Genomic DNA, 25100 nt, shown 5'->3' with positions numbered 1-25100 from the left:
CAGATTCTTAACCTCTCTGGGGCTGTTTTTCTCATAGGTGAAATATAACTGGGATAATATAAGATCTTTTGTGTAATCAGTGTGAGGATTAAAATGAAATAATGTAGGTAAAGACACTATTACAGAGCCTGTCCCAGAGCTGGGGATCAACTAACAATAGTGATTCCTCTGTATCTCTGTATCTATAGACTAACCGTCTGTATTTATCTGTGTATGTCCATGTGTGTTATGAATACCTGTGTAGCCAGTGACGTTCTCTTAAAAGCTTCTCAGGATACTGGAACTTCAAAATGGTTCAGATTGAATTTTTGGAAGTTTACTTTCATTTGAAAGAAGAATTGGGGCTTCCCTGCTGGCTCATACGGTAAAAAAAAATCTGCCTGTGATGCAGGAGACCTGGGTTTAATCTCTGGGTCTGAAAGATCCCCTGGAGAAGGGAATGGCTACCCACTCCACTATTCTTGCCTGGAGAATCCCATTGACAGAGGAGCCTGTTGGGCTACAGTCTCCGGGGTCACAAAGAGTGGGACACAGCTGAGCAATGAAGAATCTTTTCTCTCTACACTAGATAATTAAAAACAGTTTTCTTCCTAACACAGTTTTATTTTATATTTTTAACATTCCAGTGGTTTTAAGGATATCTTTTTTCTTTTGGTATTTAAAAAGTTTATCACATGTTTCAAAATTCCCCAAATACTTTTTCTTTCATAAATATATATTGACCATAATTCCAAGTTTTATATCATAGAGGGAAGAGAAGAGACAAACAGTTACAACCTAGCAGGAAATGTGATGATAGGTTTTTTGCTGTTATGCCTTTTCTCTCTCTCTCTCTCTCTCTTTTTTTTTTTTTTTTGGTGTGTGTGTGGGAAAGGGTGTGATGTCATTTTGTCTCCACCCCCTGTGAGTAAGCCCACGGCACAGCTAAGTGCAGCCGCCCGCCTCTGTCACCAGGAGACAGTCCACTTAAATGCAGCTCCAGGGTTGCAGGACCCCCACCAGAATCACTGCCCGTGTGAGGTGGCAAATGCAACATGCTGTCCAGCTGGGGGTGTCTACTTCTCTGTGGAAGTATTGCACTAGCCCTGGGAAATGCACAGAAATTGCCAAAAGGCAAGTAGCTCTGATGTTTTGTGTTTTAAAAATGATGTTTGAGATACTAGCTTTTAAATGTTGAGATTAAATTTGATCTGCTTTGCCAGATGGGGGGATTTGAGTTCTTCTCAGACAGTTACAGTTCAAATAGAGAAGTAGCTTAAACTTTTGCTTTTCTTTCCCCCTCTTCTGCTATGTACTTTTCAGTTGAATCTCTTTATTGCAAAAAATGCAAACCTACTTCTTTCTGGGTTTAGCCGTGTTCACGGTAGCTTGAGTGGTATAGTTTCCAATTACAGTACTTGTATATTGAATTGTATTGTATAGATGGGTATTGTAGTCTGTTGAAAAGACTCATTTGGTGTTTTGATCCCTCAGAGACTGAACCAGTGCTAGCTAAATGTTTGAAAGAAGCTAGCTGGAAACCTAGAATCATTTTGTGTAAACCTCACACATACCTGTTAGCTTGGAGGCTGAAGAATTCTAGGCAGGGCCCACCAATGAAGGACAGTCATGAGCCACGATGTAGACACTTTTTCTCTGGTGGAGTTTGGAATAGGGTTTGATCTGTTGGGCACGACATCCCCCCTTTCCCTGGCTAAATTGTTCTCATTTTAGTGTTGGTATTCTATTTACAAATGTCATCAGAAGAAAAGGAAAATGTCTTAAATAGACTTAAAAATCATCTCTTGAGCCCATCACCACCAAAAGCAAAGGTTGCCTCTCTCCTGTCTTTGAACATAAATGTTGCTCTTTTTTTTTTTTTTTTTTTTTTTTTGGTTCCTTTGCCGAGGCACTTCTCTAAGCCAACTCCAAGTCTGTGAAAACTTTTTATGGTTGCAGACTGCTGTAGTCAGCAGGATTAGGAAAACAGGCTGGAATTTATCATACAGTTATGATGGAAAATATCAGAGACAATGCAGCCATGGGCTTGTCAAAACCCTGCTGTGCTCAGAGTCGGAAAGAGAGGTTGTTCAGGTCAGAATATCCAAAGATCCTGCTAGGTCCTCCCTCCGGCTGGTTTGCTCCAAGATCATCTTGTCCCAAGTGAAAATCATTCTATCTTCAGTGTGTTAAGTGAAACTTGAATCCAGAGTGTGAAGGCTGAAGGGTTTGGCTCGTTGATATTTCACATGATGATGTAAAAAGCAATAAAAAAGGCTGAGTAAACCTTCTCGACTCTAAGATAATTCTGCAAAAATAAATAAATAAAAGAATTAAGGTGAAAATATACACTGTTAGATATTTTTCTTCTATCAAGTTTTGTTTCTCAATCATCGTGAAAAGTGCTTAAATAAGTCAATCAGGAGCCTCAAGCATTCAGAATTAATTATTCCTACTGCTAAGATAGTTAACAAGGACTCACCATCTGAGAAAAGTCTGGAGATTATCTCAGGCTTAATACCTACAGATGGTTTTATTTTACCTCGTATTTACTGCGTAGGGGTGATAACCATGATTTTGTGACTGTAGACTTTTGCAAATTCCAAATGCTTTAATTATCATGTTGCAATCACTATATACAAATCTCTTGACACAATCTTCCTTTATTTGTTATGATAAAAAGAAAATTTTTAAAAATAGCCACAAGATAAATGTCTTGCCCATTGTACTTTAATCTGAAGTATTTTCATCCAGGATTCTTTTGTAATTAAAAAAAATCCATAGACCAGTAATTTGAAAAAAACTATCAAATTAATAGAAAATAAATGGCAAGTCTCCTGGTCACTAATGCTATGTTTTGTCTTTATCACCGAAGCTGCTGAGGGTCTTTCTTTTAGAGGAAGTCACCTCTCTCAAACTGCATTCCCAGAATAGGAGTATTGTCCTCAGAAGGGATTTGGGGCAGGCATCTGCTCTCAGTAACCTGGGGACCATTCATGCTTTTTCTGTTCTGGGGGAGTTACAGCAGATTTTAGAACTTGACAGGTTCTGAAAATTTCTCTGTGAAGAAAACTGTCCCACTTTTTCAACTGAGTTTTTCCCAAACTCATTTGACTAAGAATCTTTCTTCTAGTGGAATAGTTATAAAATTTTGCCAGGGGCTTAACTTTCACCTTTGAGGAAGAACAGAACTAAATAAGATAAAAGATAAGTTTTTTTTCTTTTCCTTTTGCCTTCCTATTTTAAAGTAAATTAAATATCATTTGTCATTTATGAAGAGGATAGAATTTTGAAGCTAGAAAAGATGACAGTGATCACCTAGGCTAGGGTTCCCAGATCTTTGGATTCATGGACCTGTAAAAATAAATATATATTTTAAATATCAGGGTTTTATTATAGAGGACATACTTGAAAGCTAGCCATTTTTAACAGATTTATAAAACAAATGATTTTATACAAATAAGTCCATTGTTTTTATTTTTTTCATTTCACTACAAACTGATGAAAGCTTCATCATGGGCCAATAATTGGGAACCACGGACCAGTATAACCATTTTATAAATGAAGATACCCAAAGGCAGGGAGATTTAGTAGTTTTCCCACAATGATAGCAGAAACAGAACTGGATCTCAGGTTCCTGACTGAAAATCTATGTTTGGCCCTGTTTCAATGCAGATTTTAGGAGCTATATTCTGCAGTGTAAATGTGAATGCTGTCCTTCCCTTGAGTAAGAGGGTTTCTGATAAAGATTTTAAACATTATCTTAATCTTCACATGTGTAGAACATGTCTGCTGGGTGTGTGTGTGGGGGCATATAGTTGATAAATATAGCTGGCTATTTATAGGAAAAAATTATTTTTTAAATAAGAGATCATTTGTTACATGTCTTATGCCTATTTGAATACATAACCACATTCTTTGTTATAGAAAATAAGATACTGGAAGAATATTTTTACTTTTTGAAAACTTAGAATAAAGTTGGAGACTATTATTAATGGAGTAGGAAAATGGCAACCCGCTCCAGTATTCTTTCCTGGAAAATGCTATGGGCAGAGGAGCCTGGCAGGCTACAGTTCATGGGGTTGCAAAAAGTCAGACACAGCTGAACATACATATATTATTAGCTGACCTCTTCTCCTCTCTACCCCTTGATAACTATGTTCTTTGGCAAATCATTTATTTACTTCTGCTAAGCATGTCTTATCATCTGTAAAATGGGATTAATGATAACTATCTTACAGTATTTTAGGAATCAATGAGCTAAGAGTTGCAACGCCTTCAGTAAAGGATCTGACATATAACAGACATTCAAAAAATTGTCTATTGGGTTGCATAAAAGTAGATCAATCCTGAAAAAAACACGCACACCAAATAATATGTGATCTGTATCCAAAGTGACACACATCTGAGAGGGTAGCAAATGTTCTTGGAGAAAGGTGGGGCAAGGGAGTTGTGTTGCTCTGCAGGGCAATGAGAGAAGGACTCTACTGTTTTCAGCCTGGACTTCCTCAACCCAATGTTTGATTGTCAAATTCAAACATTGCTTTTCTCTATGGAAAAAGCACCTTCATCTTAGGATCAACTTACTGGGTAAGCCTCACACAACCTCCAGGAAAGATCCTCCTGAACTTGTAACACCCAGGCCCTGAAGAAGAATTCCCACATTGTTTGACACCCTTGAAAGCCCCTGTGTTGCAGAAACCTCTAGGATTCTTTATTCTTGGCACCATAGAACTTTTCTTTTCCCCCTGGCATACAGGAAAAAATAAAAACCACAGAGAACAATATGCAGTGACCGGAGCCAAGAAAAGCTTATAATGGGACATGTGAGGCTTGACATACCTCTTTGCAGAAACTCCTGTGTTTGGAATATTGCAATCAGTCAGAAGGCAAAGACTACTATTTCTAGCTAACTTGATCAGTCCTCCTGATATAGGTGTGAGGAAAATCAGAGAGGAACATTTCAGATACACATGTGATCAGATGGTCCAAGGGTGTGAGGTCATGACTTGGGTGTGACTCTTGGCTCATGCAAAGGGAAGAAAGAGGCAGTCCTTGGTCTCAGGTTCTTACCCAACAAAGTAGAAATCTCTGACTCCAAGGTGAAAAATATCAGGGCAGATGATGGTAATAATAACTCTCACAGCTATCAACAACTCATCTCTGTTATTATAGATAACAGTTTTTGAGCTCAAATCGTTTGTGGTAATTTACGGCTATGTTTTTCTAATGTGGAAAACTAACTAAAAGCTTGATTTTTCCCTATACAGCAGGTACTTTATTACTCTCAGTTTACAGAGCATAAAATTTTGCCTCAGAGTGTTTGCCCAAAGTCACTCAGCAAGCAAGTGGCAGACTGTGTCTTTAATATCTATGTCACATTAGCTCCCTGTTCTACATAAAGATGTGTTCATTTGTTCAGGTAACAAACTGTATTCCATGTATATGCAAAGCATTGAGGTGGGAAGACAGGGCTTGATACCGGTCTTCCTGATCAGTTGATGGAGAAGACAGGGATGAAAAAGAATAATTATGCAACAGAGAGAACATCCTCTGATTTGGCTGAAGCACAAAGAGACTTGAAAATAACCAGGAAGGACCCAGTCCAGACTGGAGGGGCTGAACATTATGAGAGGATAAGGCACCTAAGTAGAAGACTGGAAGATAACATATGTTGGGGCAAGGAGGAGAGTAGTGGAGGGGTAGCTGCATGGCCAGAGCCTAGGCCATACCCAGGGGCCACAACTCAGCGGGGATTAATATTCAGTAGGGAAGCCAAGACTAAGTTGACTTAGGACACGACTGTGCTTTCCTTCTCTCTGTCTGTCTTGACTCCCCAAGATCGATTACAAAGCAGAAGTAGCAGTTGTCTTTGGAGAAGAGGGTCTTATGTCTCACTCTAAATTTTCCCAACTACTCACTTGAGGTAACAGCTCTCACTCTCCAAGGAGCCCTCCCAACCTCACTTTGACAAAACAAGAATGTGTCACTCCAGTGACTCAGTCCATTTCTTCAGAGGGTCCTTGATACTTGTAAGGACCCAGGGAGGGTCTTTTCCATCTTAGAACAGGGAATTTGGGAGGAGAATAATGTGGGCAGGTAGATGGATTCTGCTTTTATCAGAGCAGTATACATTTATGTATTGGTGAGACTGTATTAAAGAGTACATTGGAAAAATATAGTTCTGCTAGAAGAAAACAAGCTTAAAAACCACAGGGGAATTATTTTAGCATCTTCCACAACTCTGAAGTTTCTTGGCAGTTGTATTGATTTGTTTGTCTGTTTAAGCGCTGCCTACTAGGTAGAATGGATTGAGATCCAGCCCCTCTGATAAAAGAAACTTCTGTTTGGAATGTAAAAATTGATCAAGTATAATTTTTCTTTGATAATGAGAGTATCCTGTTGATAATCAGTGCTTAAAAATAAGGTTCCTCTCTGCTTCAGGGCTTCTCAGGTGATGCAGTGGTATAGAATCTGCCTGCCAATGCAGGGGATGTGGGTTCGATCCCTGGGTTGGGGAGATCCCCTGGAGGAGGAAATAGCAACCCACTCCTGTATTCTTGCTGGAGAATCCCATGGACAGAGGAGTCTGCCGGGCTACAGTCCACTGGGTCCCAAAGAGTCGGACACGACTGAGCATGCGTGCTATGCATGCTGCTAATTACACATTCACTAGTTTAGTTTTATAGGCCGCTATATCAGGCTATAAAATACTAACTATTAAGGAATTTCAGTCTCTGTCTCTCAAAAGTTAATGAGGTATAGGTAGTACTTGAGAATAGACAAATTCATTAATAACTGTATTATAGAAAAGACAGTTAAATGCTTTTAAAGGTTAATGTGAGCTAAGACAAAAGTGAGGTGTCTAATGAAGGGAGGGCCCTTAAAAAATGTGATGAAAACTATTCTGCATCACCATCCTCAGAAAGACTTCCCTTTTGCCTGATCTGCTAATTGTGATTTATAAAAGCAAGTATAAAAGAAAGGGAGAATATCGAAAGCAAACAGATGAACTTAATAAAAGTGATCTAAAAATAAATTTAAAAATTAACAGGATAATCTAATGAGACATTACCAGAATAGTAAAAAATATATATATATATATAGTATCAACCAAAGAATGAGCATGCTAAAATTAAAAAAAAAACACAATGATTTAAATACATATTCTATTAGAATCCCATTTAAAGAATATGATAACAACCGTGTAACTATGTATCAGGCATGTTGTTTAATGCTAAGTGTTGATATACACAGTCTCATTTTATCCTCACACCTGTGAGATATATTATCCCCATTTCACAGATTAGGAACTAAACCTAAAGAGAATGTTAGTTATTGATTATTGCACAATAAATTACTAGAAACTTAGCAGCTTAAAACATCACACATTTAAAATGATTTTTATTGTTTTATTTGTTTATGGCTGTGCTGGGCCTTCATTGCTACAGGGGCTTTTCTCTAGGTGTGGGGAGCAAGGGTTACTCTCAAGTTGCAGTGCACGGGATTCTCATTGCAACAGCTTCTCTTGTTACAGAGCATGGGCTCTAGGGCACGAGGACTTCAGTAGTTGCTGCATGTGGGCTCAGTAATTGTGGCTCCCAAGCTTCAGAGTCCAGGCTTAGCAGCTCAGCCGCATATGGGATCTTCCCAGACCCAGGATCGAAACCGTGTCTCCTGCATTGGCAGGCTGATTTTTTTTCACCACTGAACCACCAGGGAAGCCCCCATCACACATTTTGGTTTCACAGTCTCTGTGGGTTAGGAGTCTGAGTCTGGATTAGCTGGGTCCTCCCTTCAAAGTCTTTCACAGGACTGTAACAAAGGTGTCAGCCAAGCTCAGGTCTCATCTAAAGGCTCAGCTGCAAAAGGATCAACTTTCAAGATCTTGTGGCTATTGGTAGAATTCAGTTCCCTGAGGAGCATTGGTTTGAGGACCTCATTTCCATACTGGCTGTTGGCCACAGGTTACCTCTGACCTTTGCCACATGGGCTTCTCTGTAATGGCTGTTGCTTCATCAAGGTGTACAATCTCAGATGTGTCTGCAGGCAGGATGTAGATTACAATCCTATGCAGCTTAATCGTGAAGGTAGCAACCCACCTTTGCTATATTCTATTGGATAGAGGCAGCTTCCTGGTGCTGTCACACAAGATGATTACAGAGTAACAGGAGATGGGAATTATTGGGGGTTATGTTAGAATCTACCCATCACAAAATGGCCAATGACTGCTTGAAGTCACACAGCTAGTAAATGATACAGTGGAACAATGAATATGCTCTGATTAGTGGCTCAGTTGTGTCTGAGTCTTTGTGACCCCATGGACTATAGCCCACCAGGTTCCTCTGCCAATGGGAATTCTCCAGGCAAGAATACTACAGTGGGTTGCCATGCCCTCCTCCAGAGGATCTTCCCAACCCAGGGATAGAACCAGGGTCTTCTGCATTGCAGGCAGATTCTTTACCAGCTGAGCTACCAGGGAAGCCATGAATACAGGGAATCTAACTGCAGAAAATAACACTGGTTTGAGCATTAACACCCCATCTACTCTTCAGTTTTTCACAGAGTTCAGCCTTTAGTGGCAAATGCCCAGCAGGCAAACTGCCAATCTGTCTGCCTCCATGGTTGGAGTAGGGAATCTCTGAGAACTGAGATAAATATCTTACTAGTCAAAGACTCAAGGTAACTATTCAGTACCCAATGTGGACCATGTTTTCTATATACAAGAGACCAGTCAATGCCTAGATTCCTCAAGTGTGGCCAGTGCCATGAAGAGCAGTATGCAAAGTAAATGTCCCCCAAATAGAAGCTTTGCTTTCTTTGTAAGACTCAGATGCCATCCTCTCTTAAAAAGAGAAAACATAGGACAAAATGAAAATTTTCTTTGACAAAATGTACAGATATTCAGCAATTAACACTTATGAAGTTGATATAGTCTTCATAAAATGTACTTCTGAAACATCATTGAGTGGCTTTTCTAGTAAATGGAGGAGTTGTTATAAGGTCGAATGAAACTTTTGTTTGGAGGATGAAAGTATACTCTGGCAGTGGATGAGATGGAGACAACTGGATAAACTAAAAGAGCTTCTTTCAGATCCTTTTTGGTATAAATAAAACAATTCCTCCATATGTGCTAGGAAACAAAACACAAAATGTAGGTTATGCATAAAATATATTCTTAGCATGGCACCCAGACTATGTAGAATGTTAACACTAGAATACCCTGTCGAGTAGGGCTTCCCTTGTAGCTCAGTCAGTAGAGAATCTGCCTGCAGGGCAGAAGACCCGGGTTTGATCCCTGAGTTGGGAAGATCCCCTGGAGAAGGAAATGGCAACCCACTCCAGTATCTTTGCCTGGAAAATCTCATGGACAGAGGAGCTTGGTGGGCTGCAGTCCATGGGGTCGCAAAGAATCGGGCATGACTGAGCGACTAACACTTACTTACTTACTTACTCTGTTGAGTATTTTCCATAGTCCACAGTCTCTTCTTGTGTTGAAATGGTCCCAAAGTCCTGGAAGGTACATGATAAGACAGGTAAACTTCAAGGTCTCAGCCTACTTTGTGAAAGTTCTGTGGACAGTAAGACTGAGTCAGGACTTACTCCACTGCTCATAATGTTAGCTTATGTTCCCCACCAAGAACCTTCCACAGTGAGATTCTGATGCTGGATTGTAGTTTCCCTGATCTAACAAAAGCCTGACTTACATGATCAGTGATTTCGGGAGACATTTGGGAGCCTTAAAGCTACGCTGAGATTTTTAGACCTCCTTGAAGAATTCTGAAAAGGAAGTGGGAGATGTGATGCCTTCACAGAAGTTTCTTATTGTTCTCCAATCAAGGACTATACATCTAAAGCCCATACTTTAGAAAATCAGACCAAATCACCTACTCCAAGCATCTTTTGGTCAGATTAGAGTTAACTGGAGGGAAAAATGAGGTCTAATTTAAGCTTCACCTATGATACAGAAACTCAGTATTTTCTTTTAGAATATATTTAGCTATTAGTATAACTATGATAGCATCTATCCTCAGCAGTTGTAAACTTGCATATTAGAATAACTGAAGGTTTTCAAAAATATCAGTATTATTCTGCTCCCCTACTCAATTACAATTTAATTGTCATGGGGTGGGAAAGAGAAAAAAAATTCTTCAGGTGATTTTAATGTAGCCAGAGTTGAGGACCACTGTCTACAGGTTTTGAAAATCTGTTTGTGTGAGTGATAAGTCCTTTTGGATGAGTGCAGGATAAAATTCAAAAGTTGCAAGTGAATTATTTTGTTATTTAAGTTGTAACTCCAACTTAAAGGCAATTTTTTAAAATTTTTATTTTTACTTTATTTTACTTTACAATACTGTGTTGGTTTTGCCATACATTGACATGAATCCACCACGGGTGTACATGAGTTCACAAACATGAACCCCCTTCCACCTCCCACTCCATATCATCTCTCTGGATCATCCCTGTGCACCAGCCCCAAGCATCCTGTATCCTGCATCAAACATAGACTGGCGGTTTGTTTCTTACACGATAGTATACATGTTTCAATGCCATTCTCCCAAATCATCCTACCCTCTCCCTCTCTCTCAGAATCCAAAAGTCTGCTCTACACATCTGTTCTCTTTTGCTGTCTCGCATACAGGGTCATCATTACCATCTTTCTAAATTCCATATATATGTGTTAGTATCCTGTATTGGTGTTTTTCTTTCTGGCTTACTTCACTCTGTATAAGAGGCTCCAGTTTCATCCATCTCATCAGAACTGATTCAAAAGGCAGTTTTTATCTTGTGCTACTTTGTTTCTGGATTTTGAAACATTATTTGGAAAAATTTTAAAACTTCCTTTTCAGACCAAATAAGAAAATGTTTAAAATTAAGGTTAATATTTGTTTTTGGTGTTAGATCAAAAGTTCAAGTGTCTACTTTTACAAAATCTCAGGGGCTAGATCTGAGAAGCTATGGTGGATTACATTTTTCAGGACTGGACTTAACATTTGTTTATTTCTTTCATTCAGTTAACTTTAAAAAATCATCACATTAGGATTATTGGCATATGCACACAGTGGAATACTACTCAGCCATTAAAAGGATGAAATTTTGCCATCTGCCGCAACATGGACCAACTTAGAGGACATTGAGTGAGGGAAGTTGCTCAGTCATGTCAGACTCTTTGCGACCCCATGGACTGTAGCCCACTAGGCTCCTCCGTCCATAGGATTCTCCAGGCAGGAATACTGGAGTGGGTTGCCATTTCCTTCTCCAGGGGATCTTCCCGACCCAGGGATTGAACCCAGGTCTCCCGCATTGCAGGCAGACACTTTAACCTCTGAGCCACTGACTCAGAGGACATTATACTGACTGAAATAAGTCAGACAAAGACAAAGACTAGATAATATCACTTATGTGTAGAATCTAAAAAATACAACAAACTAGTGAATATCACAAAAAAGGAGCAGACTTACAAACACAAAGAACAGACTAGTGGTTACCAGTAGGAAGAGGGGGAGGAGCATATTTAAATATGTAAGTGAATATTTTTCTTAAAAAAGACATTAAAAAGAAATAACATTTTAAAAAGGAAACAAAACAATTATCATATTAGGATTATAAGAATGATTTAGACATGTCCTGCCTTCAGGAGTTCGAAATTAGTTCTAATTGAAATACAAGTTGGCCACACAAAGGTAATTTTCTTTCATATGAACCTGTTAGTGTCTTAATTCTTTATCCTTACATAACAGCCAAACTTGCAGAAGTTAAGCTATCCCACTGTGTTGCCACATACTTGTTTTAAACGATATATATGCACATAAAGCAGAAAAAATGAATTCATATAATATGTTGAGGATGACAAAGTACCCTATGATTCCAGTCAATGCAAAATATGAGTTAAGACAACATTCAGTAAACTTCCTCTATACAAAAGGTCCGTGTTATGTGAATTGCCTTTGGATATTGTTCCTTGAATTTTGCATGTAACCATGGGCTTCCCTGGTGGCTCAGACAGTAAAGAATCTACCTGAAGTGCAGGAGACTCGGGTTTGATCTCTGGGATGGGACGATCCTCTGGAGAAGGCAATAGTTACCCACTTCAGTAGGAGCCTGGACAGCTGCGGTCCATGGCGTCAGATATGACTGAGCCACTAAAACTTCCACTTTTCATATACATTCCAGCTCATTTTCTTCCTGCTTTATGTTAAGGATAATTTATGAGCACATAGGATGACTTATAATCTGAAACACAAGTGTGTTACTCTGTGTCTCTAATAAAATGAGAGATCTCTCTGAGTGGAGAATTGAACCCCTGCTAGCACGAAGCAGGGGGCACATCGCTTCTGACAAGATGCCAAAGTGGAATTTCAGATCCCCTTCCTCCTTAAATGACATCCTTTGATTTTTTTTTTTTTTTCCACTCTGTTAGCGGATAAGAAAACGTTCTGGTTTTCCAAGGGTCCTGCTGAGAGTCCGCTGGGCACACGTGTGTGGGTGTACAAGCCCTAACAGGCCTTTCTTCTCTGAGAGCAGCAGATTCTGTCATTGAAGGAGGGGATTGGGGTGCCTGCCAAAGTCATGCTGGCAGAGAGCTCTGGAATCCAGTCCTGTTACAGATATGCCGGCAAGGGATTCAGGGCAGAGGTTCCTTCTCTTTTCACTTTCCCAGATGGAGTTAAAGCATCTCGAGCCAGTAAGTTTGGGATCAGGTATCAGATGATCTGAAGAACGGCCCCTCCCTTCCTCTTGTGGCTCGTCCTCTTCAAATACCCCAACGATCCTGCTATCACAGAATGATTTTCTAATTACTCCTACTCTTATTAGAATTAGGAGGAAAGCAATGCTGGCCATGTTCTGCCTTTGAGGTTTACCCTAAACTGTAGTTTCATTATCAACTGGGAGGATTAATATTGGGAAATAGTGATAGGGTCTATCAAAATCCAGGAGTCACTGTGGGCCTGGTGAGTGACTTGACCTCTCTGAACATCAGAGCTGCTTCCCTGAAAAAAGGGAATAATAAAATAACAGTTCTCTTTTTAGCTTCCACTACTAAATAATGCTAGGGTGACTTTAATGGATTTTTTTGAATATTTATTTTTATTGGAACATAATTGCTTTACAGTATTGTGTTACTTTTTGCCGTACAACATAATGAATCAGCCCAATGAATACATATATCGCCTCCCTCTTGAGCCCCCTCCCCCCACCCCCACCCCATTCCTCTCGGTTGTCACAGAGCACTGAGCTGAGCTCCCTGTGCTGAACACTAGCTGCCTGCTAGCTAGCTAGTTTACACAGGGTAGTGTGTATATATCAATGCTACCTTATCAATTCGTCCCACCCTCTCCCTCTCCCCCTGAGTCCACAGTCTGTTCTCTACATCTGCACCACTATTCCTGCCCTGCAAATAGGTTCATCAGTACCATTTTTTTTAGATTGTTGGTAGTAATTTTCTTAAGTAAGAGGGAATGTGGATGGCCAGCCACAATTTTGGAAACTCTTCACCTGCCCTGGCAGCCAGAGAAAGATCTAGATGCTCTTTTCTCCTGGACATTTCCTGAAAGTAGGCTGAGCTGAAAGAAGGCTTTGTTGCTGGAGGTCAGGGTCTCGGGTATCAGCCTGTCAGGTATCAGCCTCACAGTGACACAGGGCCTGAGGACCAGGGTCATGGCCCTGCGGATTATACAGAGTGAAGTGGGCCGGAAGGGAAGACTCCAATATAGTGTACTAGTGCATATACGGCACCCCACTCCATACTCTTGCCTGGAAACTCCCAGGGATGGAGGAGCCTGATGGGCTGCAGTCCATGGAGTCGCGAAGAGTCGGACACGACTGAGCGACTTCACTTTGACTTTTCACTTTCATGCACTGGAGAAGGAAATGGCAACCCACTCCAGTGTTCTTGCCTAGAGAATCCCAGGGATGGGGGAGCCTGTTGGGCTGCCGTCTATGGGGTCGCACAGAGTCGGACACAACTGAAGCGACTTAGCAGCAGCAGCAGCAGCAGTGCATATATATGGAACTTAGAGGGATAGTGATGATGACCCTGTATGTGAGACAGCGGAGGAGACACAGATGTATGGAACAGACTGTTGGACTCTGTGGGAGAGGGAGAGGGTGGGATAATTTGGGAGAATGACATTGAAACATGTATGGCATCGTGTGGGAGGTGAATCGCCAGTCTAGGTTCGATGCAGGATGCAGGATGCTTGGGGCTGGTGCACTGGGATGAACCAGAGGGATGGTATGGGGAGGGAGGTGGGAGGGGGGTTTGGGATGGGGAGGGAGCACGTGTATACCTGTGGTGGATATGTGTTGATGTATGGCAGGGCCAATACACTATTGTGGGGTAGTTGGCCTCCAATTAGAATAGATAAATTTATATTAAAAAAAAAACAAAACCACAATGCTTGCCATCAGTAGCTCCCATTCTCTTGTTCAGCTCTCCCACAGCGGGGTCGAAACTTTCGCTCAGAAATTTACCTTTTATTGTGAAAGATTTGGGAGTACAGATCATGGTCTCCAGTTATTTTCCCCTCCATGTACGCTTGGGATGTGGTTCTGTGTAATTTGACTTTCCTGTGAATACCTGGTCTGTCTGGTTGATTCTTAGGTATGGGTTGGTCTGATGTGGTGACTGATCAGTCCCCTCAAGAGACTCTCTTTTTTTTCCTCCCCTCCCTCTTTTTGTTCCTAATCTTCCTTTCCTCTCAGCCTCCTTCTCCCTCTGTTCCCTTTGGAATTTCCTCCTTTCCTCTTTCCCCCTTCTCTCAACACCAGCAGAATCCTCAAAACGTTCTCCGGGCTTCCACCCCCACCTTCCGCCACTGGCTGCTTTGGCCCTAGTCCTTACTTCACAGCTGACTCTTCTTTTGGAATTCAGCAGGAATCATCCCTTTGGAAGACAGTGCACACTTTGTAATTTTTTCAAGGCAGGAATGGGTGTTTCTGTGTCATACTAAATGTTCCACTTGATTGCAAATATCATGGTTTCCTGCTCATTTATCTTGGCATCAGCAAACTTGCAAAAACACAAATTTACATTAATTTGATAACCTCTATGCATATCAGGGAGAAGGCAATGGCGCCCCACTCCAGTACTCTTGCCTGGAGAATCCCATGGATGCAGGAGCCTGGTGGGCTGCAGTCCATAGGCTCGCTACGAGTCAGGCACGACTGAGTGACTTCACTTTCACTTTTCACTTTCGCACATTGGAGAAGGAAATGGCAACCCAATCCAGTGTTCTTGCCTGGAGAATCCCAGGGACACGGAAGCCTGGTGGGCTGCCATCTGTGTGATCGCACAGAGTTGGACACGACTGAGGCAACTCAGCAGCAGCAGCATGCATATCAGATGGGGCAAACCATATCGTGTCTTAACACCATGTGTGTGTGCTAAGTCACTTCAATCGTATTGAACTCTTTGTGACCCCATGGACTGTAGCCTGCCAGAATCCTCTGTCCATGGGATTCTCCAGGCAGAACACTGCAGTATGTTGCCATGCCCTTCTGCAGGGCATCTTCCTGATCCAGGGATTGAACCTGGGTCAGTTGCAATGACCAGGCTTCTCAGTGCATTGGCTTAGCTTTTTGCTGAGCACGGACTCTTAGGGCAGGCAGGCTTCAGTAGTTGTGGCTCTTGGTCTCTAGAACACAGTCTCAATAGTTGTGGCACATGGGCTTAGTTGCTTTGCAGCATGTGAGATATTCCCAGCCCAGGGATCAAACTCATGTCTCCTGCACTGGTAGGCAGATTCTTTACCGCCGAGCCACCAGGGAAGCCCTTAAATGGTTTTGATTATGGTATAAGTTAGTATGTCCATTAACGTGTGGCAATAACATATGCGTGATAAATGCCAGACATCATAGTGTTATTTTGTAAGGTAACATTTTTATTTGTTCCTGGATTTTTTTTCCAGGACAGCTGTTGGTATCTGATATTTTCAAGAACTTTGCAGAGAACTTTGCCTTTTCCAGTGGGTTGAGTTGGACCTTCAGTTCAAATGCCATGTTTTTCTTCATTTGACTGGTAGCCAGTATTGCCATGAAACTGAGTTTCTGTGTCCACTGTTCCCATGAAATAAGATCCTCTAATTGACAACTGGACTACAGTTGTGGCATTTCATATCATTTCAACATACCAGGCTCCCTCTTTGATCTCTGTTTCTACTTTTCTTTGCTGTACTTAACAGATGACTTCCAAATTTTCATCTCTCTTTATAGCCCTCCCATTTTCTGCTTTCATGAAATGTTCCCATCCTTGTGCTTAGAAGACCTTCCACTGTCTCTGCCATAGAAACTATATATTCTCTTGGCTTTTAGACTTTTTTGGCCATGATCCACAGTAATAATGATCCACAATATGAACTTAGGTGTTGTGCTTACACAGATATGTGCCATGCCACACTGTTGTGGCTGTTCTCCTTGTAATACAAATCAAAACTAAATATGAAATAAGATGAAAGTCTTGGAATGGATTAAATTTGGTGTGATTCACCATTGATTTTCTTATTGATTGACATATTGGTATGTGTGGTTTATGGTTTTGCTCTTATACAGAACAACCTGGTTGCAAAACTCTTCATAGACAGCATTTCACTGTTTTTACTATCCTGTTTGGGAAACAGTAACTCAAATGTAAAATACTGATTTTACAATGGAATCACCAGAATAACTAATAAAAATATCCTTGAATCACTTTAAAAAGTAACACTATTTCATACTGTAGTCAAAATTCTTTCTCCACATACTCTTGGCAGGAAATCCCACTTTCCAAATTTTTCACCAATGTGTCAGTGCTTTCTCAAATACTTTCAGGTGCCTTTCTTAGCTGTTTACAAAGAAGACCATTTAGTTTTCGGAGACCCTAAATTTGTCAGGTGAATTGCATTATATAACACGCGCTCTTAATCATCCATTCAATCCAAGCATCTGTTTTCACTTATGTGAGAAAATCAAGACAACAAGTATTTACTGTAGAGTTTTCCAGAGTCACCATAACCCATGGCTCACATGTCATCTGTAAGGTTTTTGTGGTATCCCAGAAACATCCATTTCAAACATTCCTTTTCATGGCCAGAGGTCCACAGGCCACAAAGGAACCACAGATATTAACACTAAGTAAACTTCCTGTGAGTTATGTTATCAAGTAATTGCAATGGAATTCAGGGATAAGCATTTAGTGGATCAAGATCCTTTTAGGGGTGTCTCTTTCTGGGGACTTTGTTGTTCTTTTTTAATGAAAAATGTACTGTTTTATTATCTTTGTCTGCGATGGGTCTTCATTGCTGCACTTGGGCTTTCTCTAGTTGTGACGTGCGGGCTTCTCATTGTGCTGGCTTCTCTTGTTGCAGAGCACAAGCTCAGAGGCTGTGGCTTCCGGGTTCTAAAGCAACAGCTCTAGAGGGCAGGCTTAGTTGCTCCGCGGCAGGTGGAATATTCCCAGACCAGGGATTAAGTCTGTGTCCCTTGCATTGGCAGATGGAGTCTTAATCTCTGGACCACCAGGGAAATCTGGCATGTTCTTATTTTGTGCGAATGTTTGTTTCTTTAAATAAGGGAGAAACAGGTACCACCATTTATCTGCTTTTATCTAAAGTCCCTCTCCCACCTATCCTTCTTCCTTATGGTTCTTGCATCCTACATCCATCCACAAGGCCTGGTTGTGGAAGATGATTAGATGGGAATAGGAAAAGAAGCCTCTAAGTTTTGTTTTATTGAGTTACAGCTGTTAGGCAAACCTGGAGATGATCATTCTCAAACTATATTGAGGAGCTAGGAATCACTGAGTATAGTGGTCCTTAAGTTTGAGCGAGCATCAGAATCATCTTGCTAAAGGTCAGTATGCTGGGCCCATCCTGACTTTCTAACTCTAGACCTGAGGTCAGGTGGTCCAGAGAACTTGGACTTCTCACAAGCTCCCAAGTGATTTTGGTGCTATTGTTCCTGGGTCCATGTTTTGTAAACCACTGACTCAGTGAATCTGTTAAGTATGCAGAGTCCTACCTCCCCATCCCCACCCCTTGTTCCCTCCACCCTCACTATAGTCATCCCAAATTTCAATTTAGTAATCTGGTAATCTGTATGTTAAATACTATCACTGATGATTCCAATGAGATTAACTGTGTAGGGAGAAATAATACTGATTGGTTTATATAATTAGTACCAAGCACTGGGGCACTAATTCAAAGAAAGTGGTTAAGAGGAAATTGGCTACCTTCCTATAATTCTATAAATTAGAAAAACCTGTGCTTTTTGTTTATTTATCATATAAGAGATTCTGAGTTATAACTACCTAACCCAACTGTTCCCGTATGATGCATGACTGTACAAAACGTTTAGCTTGAGACAGTGAGAGCTCTAATTATTGTGATGAAATTCTGTTTGCCTTTATACTTAGAAACCATTCTTTGCATAGCTAGCTGGAGCATGAGCAGCATTCACCATTAATTAAGCTTGTTTAGTGGTGAGTAATGTTTAAATCTGGGACTGGAAAGTTTGGGTGACATTATGAGATATTAGTGAGAGTCATCCTGTTTGTGTAAATGTATGTTAAAGTTAATGCCTAATATTAGCCTGAAGGGTCTGTTAAGTGTAACCCAAACTCAAAAAGCCCACTATAAAGTATGAACAGTTTACTTCACCAGGTCAATTAAGAAAAAGACAATTGTGAAACTAAAGGTGAATTTGATACTTCATGTAAAAGTGCTCTGTTATTCTGACTTACAAAAACTGTTAACTTGCCAGCCTTTTAGTTAGTATTGGGCATCAGCCTTTTGTTGAACATGAGCTGTGACATTTGGCAGCCAGCTGAAAACATTGTGTACCTAGCTTGCAAGTTAAGAGTTCTTTTTCTTAGCTCCAGGAGTCCTTAAAAGTCTTCAAGTTGTACATACAGTAGCACACTTGTGGATTTGGACATTTTCGAAGGAGAGGTATTATAGTTTTTAAATATCGAGATTCCAAAAAAAGTCTAAGAGCCCATGAAAGTTCAGAACCATCTGTCTAGACAGATGCCTTTCACTGGGTTAGATTTAGGCTTCATCAAGTGAGTGGCTGGAAGGATCGCCACTATATTGATAAGACATGCAAAAAGGTCTTTGAGATGGTCCATGAAAAATCTCAAATTTCATAACTAAAGATGTTAACGTACAATTTATTTTATGTAATTGATTTTGATATGTTGTTGTTCAGTCGCTATGTCATATCTGACTCTTTGCCAGCCCGTGAACTGCAGCACACCAGGCTTCCCTGTCCTTTACCATCTCCCAGAGCTTGCTCAAACTCATGTCCATTGAGTCAGTGATGCCATCCAACTATCTCATCCTCTATCATTTGCTTCTCCTCTTGCCCTCAATCTTTCCCAGCATTAGAGTCATTTCCAGTGAGTCAGCTCTTCGTATCAGGTGACCAAAGTATTGGAGCTTCAGCTTCAGCATCAGTCTTTCCAATGAATATTCAGGGTTGATTTCCTTTAGGATTGATTGGTTTGATATGGTACAAAAAAATTTAAACATAGAAGTATAGGATCCAAGATGACCTTTACCTTCTGTATTTGCCCCTTATAGAATCCCCTCACACATGGAATCCTTGCTGGCCTACAAGTATGGAAAAAGCCAAACGAATTTTTTGGCCAACCCAATATATCCCTAAATTCCCCCAGGAGCAAATGGGCCTCCTGGGACAAACCTGGATCAGGCCAGGCTCTCATTTCCTTACCTTTGATTTCATTCTGAAGTTTACGCTGTGGCATTCTTGATGTAATTATATCTTCAGATTAGGCCTTTGTGAAATTTCTTAAGTCATACAGAAAAAGAAAAGTCATTTTATAAACACCTAATGTATAATAGGTGGAATAAGGATATAAAGAGAAAAATGTTGAATATAGTTGTTGAATTTATATTTTAGCAAAAGAAACAGATGAACTAAACGGGATAATACAATGTAATAAAGGCTGTAACAGGAATGAATACAGCTGCATTTGGGCATAGAGAAAAAGGGGATTCATTTTGCTTGGAAGAATTAGAGAGACTTTGAACAGGCTCTTCTCTGCCATTTGAATTTTTTTATGGCATTTCCAGAAGTGTTAATTTTTTAAAAAATACTTCATGTGGGGAATTTCTTTACATGGGCTATCTGTGGAGGGCAAGCAAATTCTTCTAACCCCAAACCAGAATGCATGGCAAATACAAAGATATTTTTGAAGAAACAGATGGTATAGCCATGAACTAGGACAATCCCAGAATATTCAAGATGTTCTAACTATATTTTACCTACAGTATACTTCATTAATGGCTGCTGTTAGGACTTTAGGGTGAACGCATTGAAAAATACCATTGTTTACAAAACGATTACAAAGAAAAATCGCTGGCACTTATTGCCAGTTACTAAGATCTTATTAGCAAAGCATTCAACAAAAACACAAAATTGCATAGGCAGTTTCCATCCAGTTGACTAATTCCTTGGCCAGTTAATATCTGGGTTACTTGGGTTACTTGGATGATACAGGTCACAGGGGACAGGTTCATCCCCTCGTCCCAGACCAAACTCCTTTCTTGATCCAGAGTCTTCTTCTAATATGTATCATCATTCAGGGAATCACAAGGCCCCATGTGATCTCCTGCTTTCATGCAGATTCAACGCACTATGGACTTGACCTTCCCAAAGCATTCATCATAGCTGCCAAGGAAGGGCTGTTTTAGCAGTAAAAACAGCTCATTTCCTACCACTCCTTTGTCCACTCTCAATTAACACATCTAATTAAGCAAGAAAAATATTCAGACTTTTGAAGCAAGTTCTATTTGTGGAGGATCCTGTGGACAAAAAAAAAAAAAAAAGTCAAGAGAAGGCAAAAAACTGAATTACATCTGAAATCATCATCCAAACAGGCAGCATCTACTAAAAAAAATCATGACTGTAACTTGCTATCAACCACTTCAGAATCCTTGTCCCAATTTGTCCGTGAAGTATAGGACCCCTTCATCTTCACCAGCCCCTCTCCTCCAAGGAAGCTGTGGGGCTCCCTTCTTAAGTGAGTTTGCTTCTCAGACTTATTCATTACAAGTGGGAATGTATTGATTCTAGGTTCAATTTGATCTTGTTTGCAAAAGTTTTGTTTTATTTCAGTTTAATAAAATAAGGAAGTAACTTCCAATGATGAAAGACCTTTATCTACATTCAAATGTAAACATTTTTGACTTTCTAAATGTCCTTATTTCTCTTTTTCCTTAGGCAATGTAATGGCACCAGTATTCTTTAGGAAACTTCCTATACTGTTATTAATATGCCTAGTTATTAAATAACCTTTAGATCAATACATTAAAAATGACTAACTTATCAAACAGGAGAAATTTTTTGTCCAGACTGCAAACAAAATGCCTGTCACGTCTTACAGAGATTGGGTCTCAAAGCACATTTACGACAGGTTTGATGTTCCAGAGTACCCCTCTCTTGGGATACCTGTTATTTCTCTCCGTACCCTGAAGTTAAATGTTACTGATTTTAACATTGTGTTGCATGTGGTAGTTTTCTATAGTTATAGCTTAATTTAGAGAAAAGTAGCAAATGACTTTTTTTACCTTTCTAAATTTTAAACACAATATTGTTGTTGTTTAGTTGCTAAGTCATGTCTGACTCTTTGTGACCCCATGGAATGTAACCTGCCAGACCCTTCTGTCCATGGGGTTTCCCAGGCAAGAATACTTGAGTGGGTAGCCATTTCCTACTCCAGGGAAATTCCCAGCTCCAGGGGATATTCCCAACCCAGGGAGCGAGCCTGTGTCTCCTGCATTGGCAGGTGCATCCTTTATCACTGAGCCACCCGGGAAACCCTTAAACACACCATAGAAAGTGCCATTTCTGTCTCCTGTTTGTCTGCCCCATTGTTCCACCCAATCCTAGAAATATTTTGTCAGTTTTCATAAAGATATAAAATATTTCCATCACCCCAGAAAATTCTGTGTTCCTTTGTAGTCACTTCCTTCCCCTAAGCCCCAGTTCCTGGTAACCACTGATCTGATCCCTATAGTTTTGCCCTTTCCGCACTGTCCTATAACAGAAGCATATATTATGTAGACTTTTTTGGTCTGGCATTTTTCATAATGCTTTATGATATATCCATGTTGCTGCTGGTATTAGGAATTTATTCTTTTTATTAATAGAATAGTATTCTATTATATGGCTGGACCACAATTTGTTGACGCACTTACCAGTTGATGGACATTTGGGTTGTTGTTAGTTTGGGACAGTTATGAATAAAATTGCCATATTTATAGGGCTTTGAGTGAACATACATTTTCATTCCTTTTGAGTGGGATTACTTTGTCAAATATTAAGTATACATTTCACCTTAAAAATACCAAACGGTTTTTAAAGTGGCTATAGTACTCTTTATCAAAAAGTATGAAGTTTTCAGTTACTCCACATACTTGGTGTTACATGATATTATCAGGTTTTGTTTTTAATTTTATCTGTATAGTAGGAATGGGACAGATAAGTTTTGAATCCATACCTTTACACCTTGGAGACTGACCCACACTTGATAGGTATTGTTCTTTAAAAAAAAATATGAGATCAATTTTCTTAGAAACCACTATCTTTTCTAAAAGGTAAATTAGTTTACGGAAATTCAGAGTAATTTCTTATAAGATAAAATTTGGAACTAGGCTACATTTGTCTGATACACATTCAATAAGTCTTATCTCTCTCCTTTCCTATATCTTATATTCAAGAGTCATCATAGCCCAACCATTAAAATTATACAATCTAAATTGAATTGTCACATAAGGTTTCTTTTTCTTTTTTGTTCTTTCAGCTTTAAGTCTCAGTGTAAGCCTGATTTCACACTTGAAAAGACACACCTTGGGGGGCTTTTTTGTTTGCTTTAGTTTTTTAAGAACATTTATTGTATGATGGAGTTTAGTTGATTTGCAATGTTGTGTTACTTTCAGGTATATAGCAAAGTGATTTAGTTATACATATCCATATGCCTATTTTTTTAAAAAAAGACATTTTGAATGACAGTCCTCTCAATAGGAAAATGCTCAGTAAATCTATGCCATCTCGTGTAATGAAGAAATGAGATCCCTTTTCTTTGTTCATAACCAAGGTATAGTTGGAGATAGGAGGCATAAGGCAGACAGTCACTGGACTTGAAAGCAAAACACCTCAGTTTTAGTCTTTACTATTTTTCCAATAGGATGGGTGACACTGAGGTAAATTAGTCCCTTTGGGTCTTAGTTTTCCCACCTAAAAACACAGAGCATATTACAGTCAATTTTTATCACTTATAGTAGTTACATTCTATAAAGTTGCTGCAAATACCAAATTAACAAACACCAACCAAACCATTGTTTCTAGACGAAACACAGGGTTAGTTTCTTGCAAGCCTCTGGTCACATTTTGCTAATCAATCACTACATAACTTTGCTTTTTCTATGTTTCTGTTTAAAGACACCATATTTAATCTATGCTGTTGATTTATTTAACACATAATCTACAGCCAACAGCACCATAGTTCATGCCTCCTGAACAGAGCTGATCTAACACACATATATTTTTTTCATAAGGTACAACACAGCCTTCTTGTGCTTGTACCATAAATAGCACTTCAGCACTACACTCGGGGGCCATTTTAAACAGTGAAATCACCCCCAAAAAAGCACAAAAATGGGAAGACTTAGCACTAAATAGACTGTGCACAGCTTATAGTCTAAGAGCTGAAATAAGGAAGTGGATTGTTCTCCTATTTGACCTCAGCTGGGGAAACGCACATTGGAGGACTCACATTTTTTGCCACTTTGTGCACGTCCACAAATGACTGTGAAAGTGCTGTGAATATTGATTTTGGAATTACAAATGAATCTTAGAGAGTAGGCTAATTTACAAATACAAATTCTGCTAATAATGAGGATTGATTGACTGCATTTGCTACTTGGATCATGTGTGTTGTTTATGTGAATGGACATATCAATGCTTTTATGATTGCTTAGCATGGGTGTTTTCTCTAGCCAGGGGCTAAGAAATCTAACATTTATTAGGGAAAAAAAGAAATCTCTATACTTAAGTTTCTCACTCAAACACTATAGGTAGATTAGGGAATCCAGACAGCTGAATGGAACTGTTTATTTACCTTAAAAAAAAATACATGTTACTCTATGAAGACAATATCTTGTTGAAGAGTCTTAACTGGCAAAAACAATAGCTCCATTGTCGGATTTCTTTAAGGTGGGTGAGGGCTTGTTGGAACCTGACTTCTTTCATGAACACTTGCAGCTGTCTTGTAGGCTCCTTTATAAATGAAGTGGTCATTCATCACTTCTATTCTTGGCCCAGAGAGTAGTTATCACATCTCAAAGGTGCTTTATAAACATTTGCAATCATCAGTTTATTTGTAGACTCCTTTCAATACAGACAGATTTTTCACATAAAAATTTGATTTTGCTTACTTTAATTTCTATGGTATAAGTTTCATTTTTTAAAATATAATACAGATGTTTTAATGGCAATGTTAGCTTTATTAAATCAAGGAAACTCTGATACATCAATGCCTTGAGCTAATTTAGGTTGCAGATATGATCTCATGGGAATCTAGTGCTTCTGGGAAGGATGAAATTCCATTGCTGGTTACCTTTTTTTCTGCCCCCTTTTTGGAAGGCACACCCTTCTCAGCCCACATTTCTTTGATTCTTTCGCTGACAAAGTGCAAACTGATTTGACTGGCAAGAACCCTCACACCTCCTTTCTGTTTTAATTTTCATTAAAAAATCTATTTTTAATGACCTCATTCTTGATCCATTCAGTTGTTTTTTTTTTTTTTTTTTTTTTTTTTTAATTTTTTTAAAGAAACTAGTGGTTTTGCTGGGACAAAGAAAGACAGATACCTTGATAAGTAGGTGAATGGAATTCAACTTCCACCAACATCTGTTAAACATTATCAAGCTCTTGCAGGTTATTTTCATTTCTACAGTGTGATTCAATTTTAGGTAAGGTGTTTTTTTATAATTCAGGCAGGGGGGAAATCCAGAATGTGTGGTAGATATAAACATGAAAGGGGAAGCACATTTTATCCATAGGGCCCACCCACATTCTCAGGGTTGTCCTCTCTGGAGCCCAGTATCTGAAGACTTCAA

At 39.6% G+C, this 25100-nt stretch overlaps 1 protein-coding gene across 50 annotated transcripts in view; it reads left to right on the top strand.

The window, feature by feature from the left end:
* The first annotated feature begins 952 nt into the window (after positions 1-952).
* ABI3BP (ABI family member 3 binding protein) overlaps positions 953-25100 on the top strand; it is a 293296-nt gene continuing 269148 nt past the window's right edge. For all 50 annotated transcript variants that reach the window (XM_060416671.1, XM_012188960.4, XM_060416802.1 and 47 more), the window contains exon 1: positions 953-1113. In XM_060416671.1, coding sequence (XP_060272654.1) covers positions 1035-1113 — 79 coding nt within the window. In that variant the 5' untranslated portion in view covers positions 953-1034. The remainder of the gene's footprint in view (positions 1114-25100) is intronic.

Source organism: Ovis aries, chromosome 1 (genome assembly GCF_016772045.2).
Source record: "Ovis aries strain OAR_USU_Benz2616 breed Rambouillet chromosome 1, ARS-UI_Ramb_v3.0, whole genome shotgun sequence".
NCBI classification, from domain to species: Eukaryota; Metazoa; Chordata; class Mammalia; order Artiodactyla; family Bovidae; genus Ovis; species Ovis aries.
Note: the sequence above shows the minus strand (reverse complement) of the source record. Positions and strands in the feature narration are given on the sequence as shown.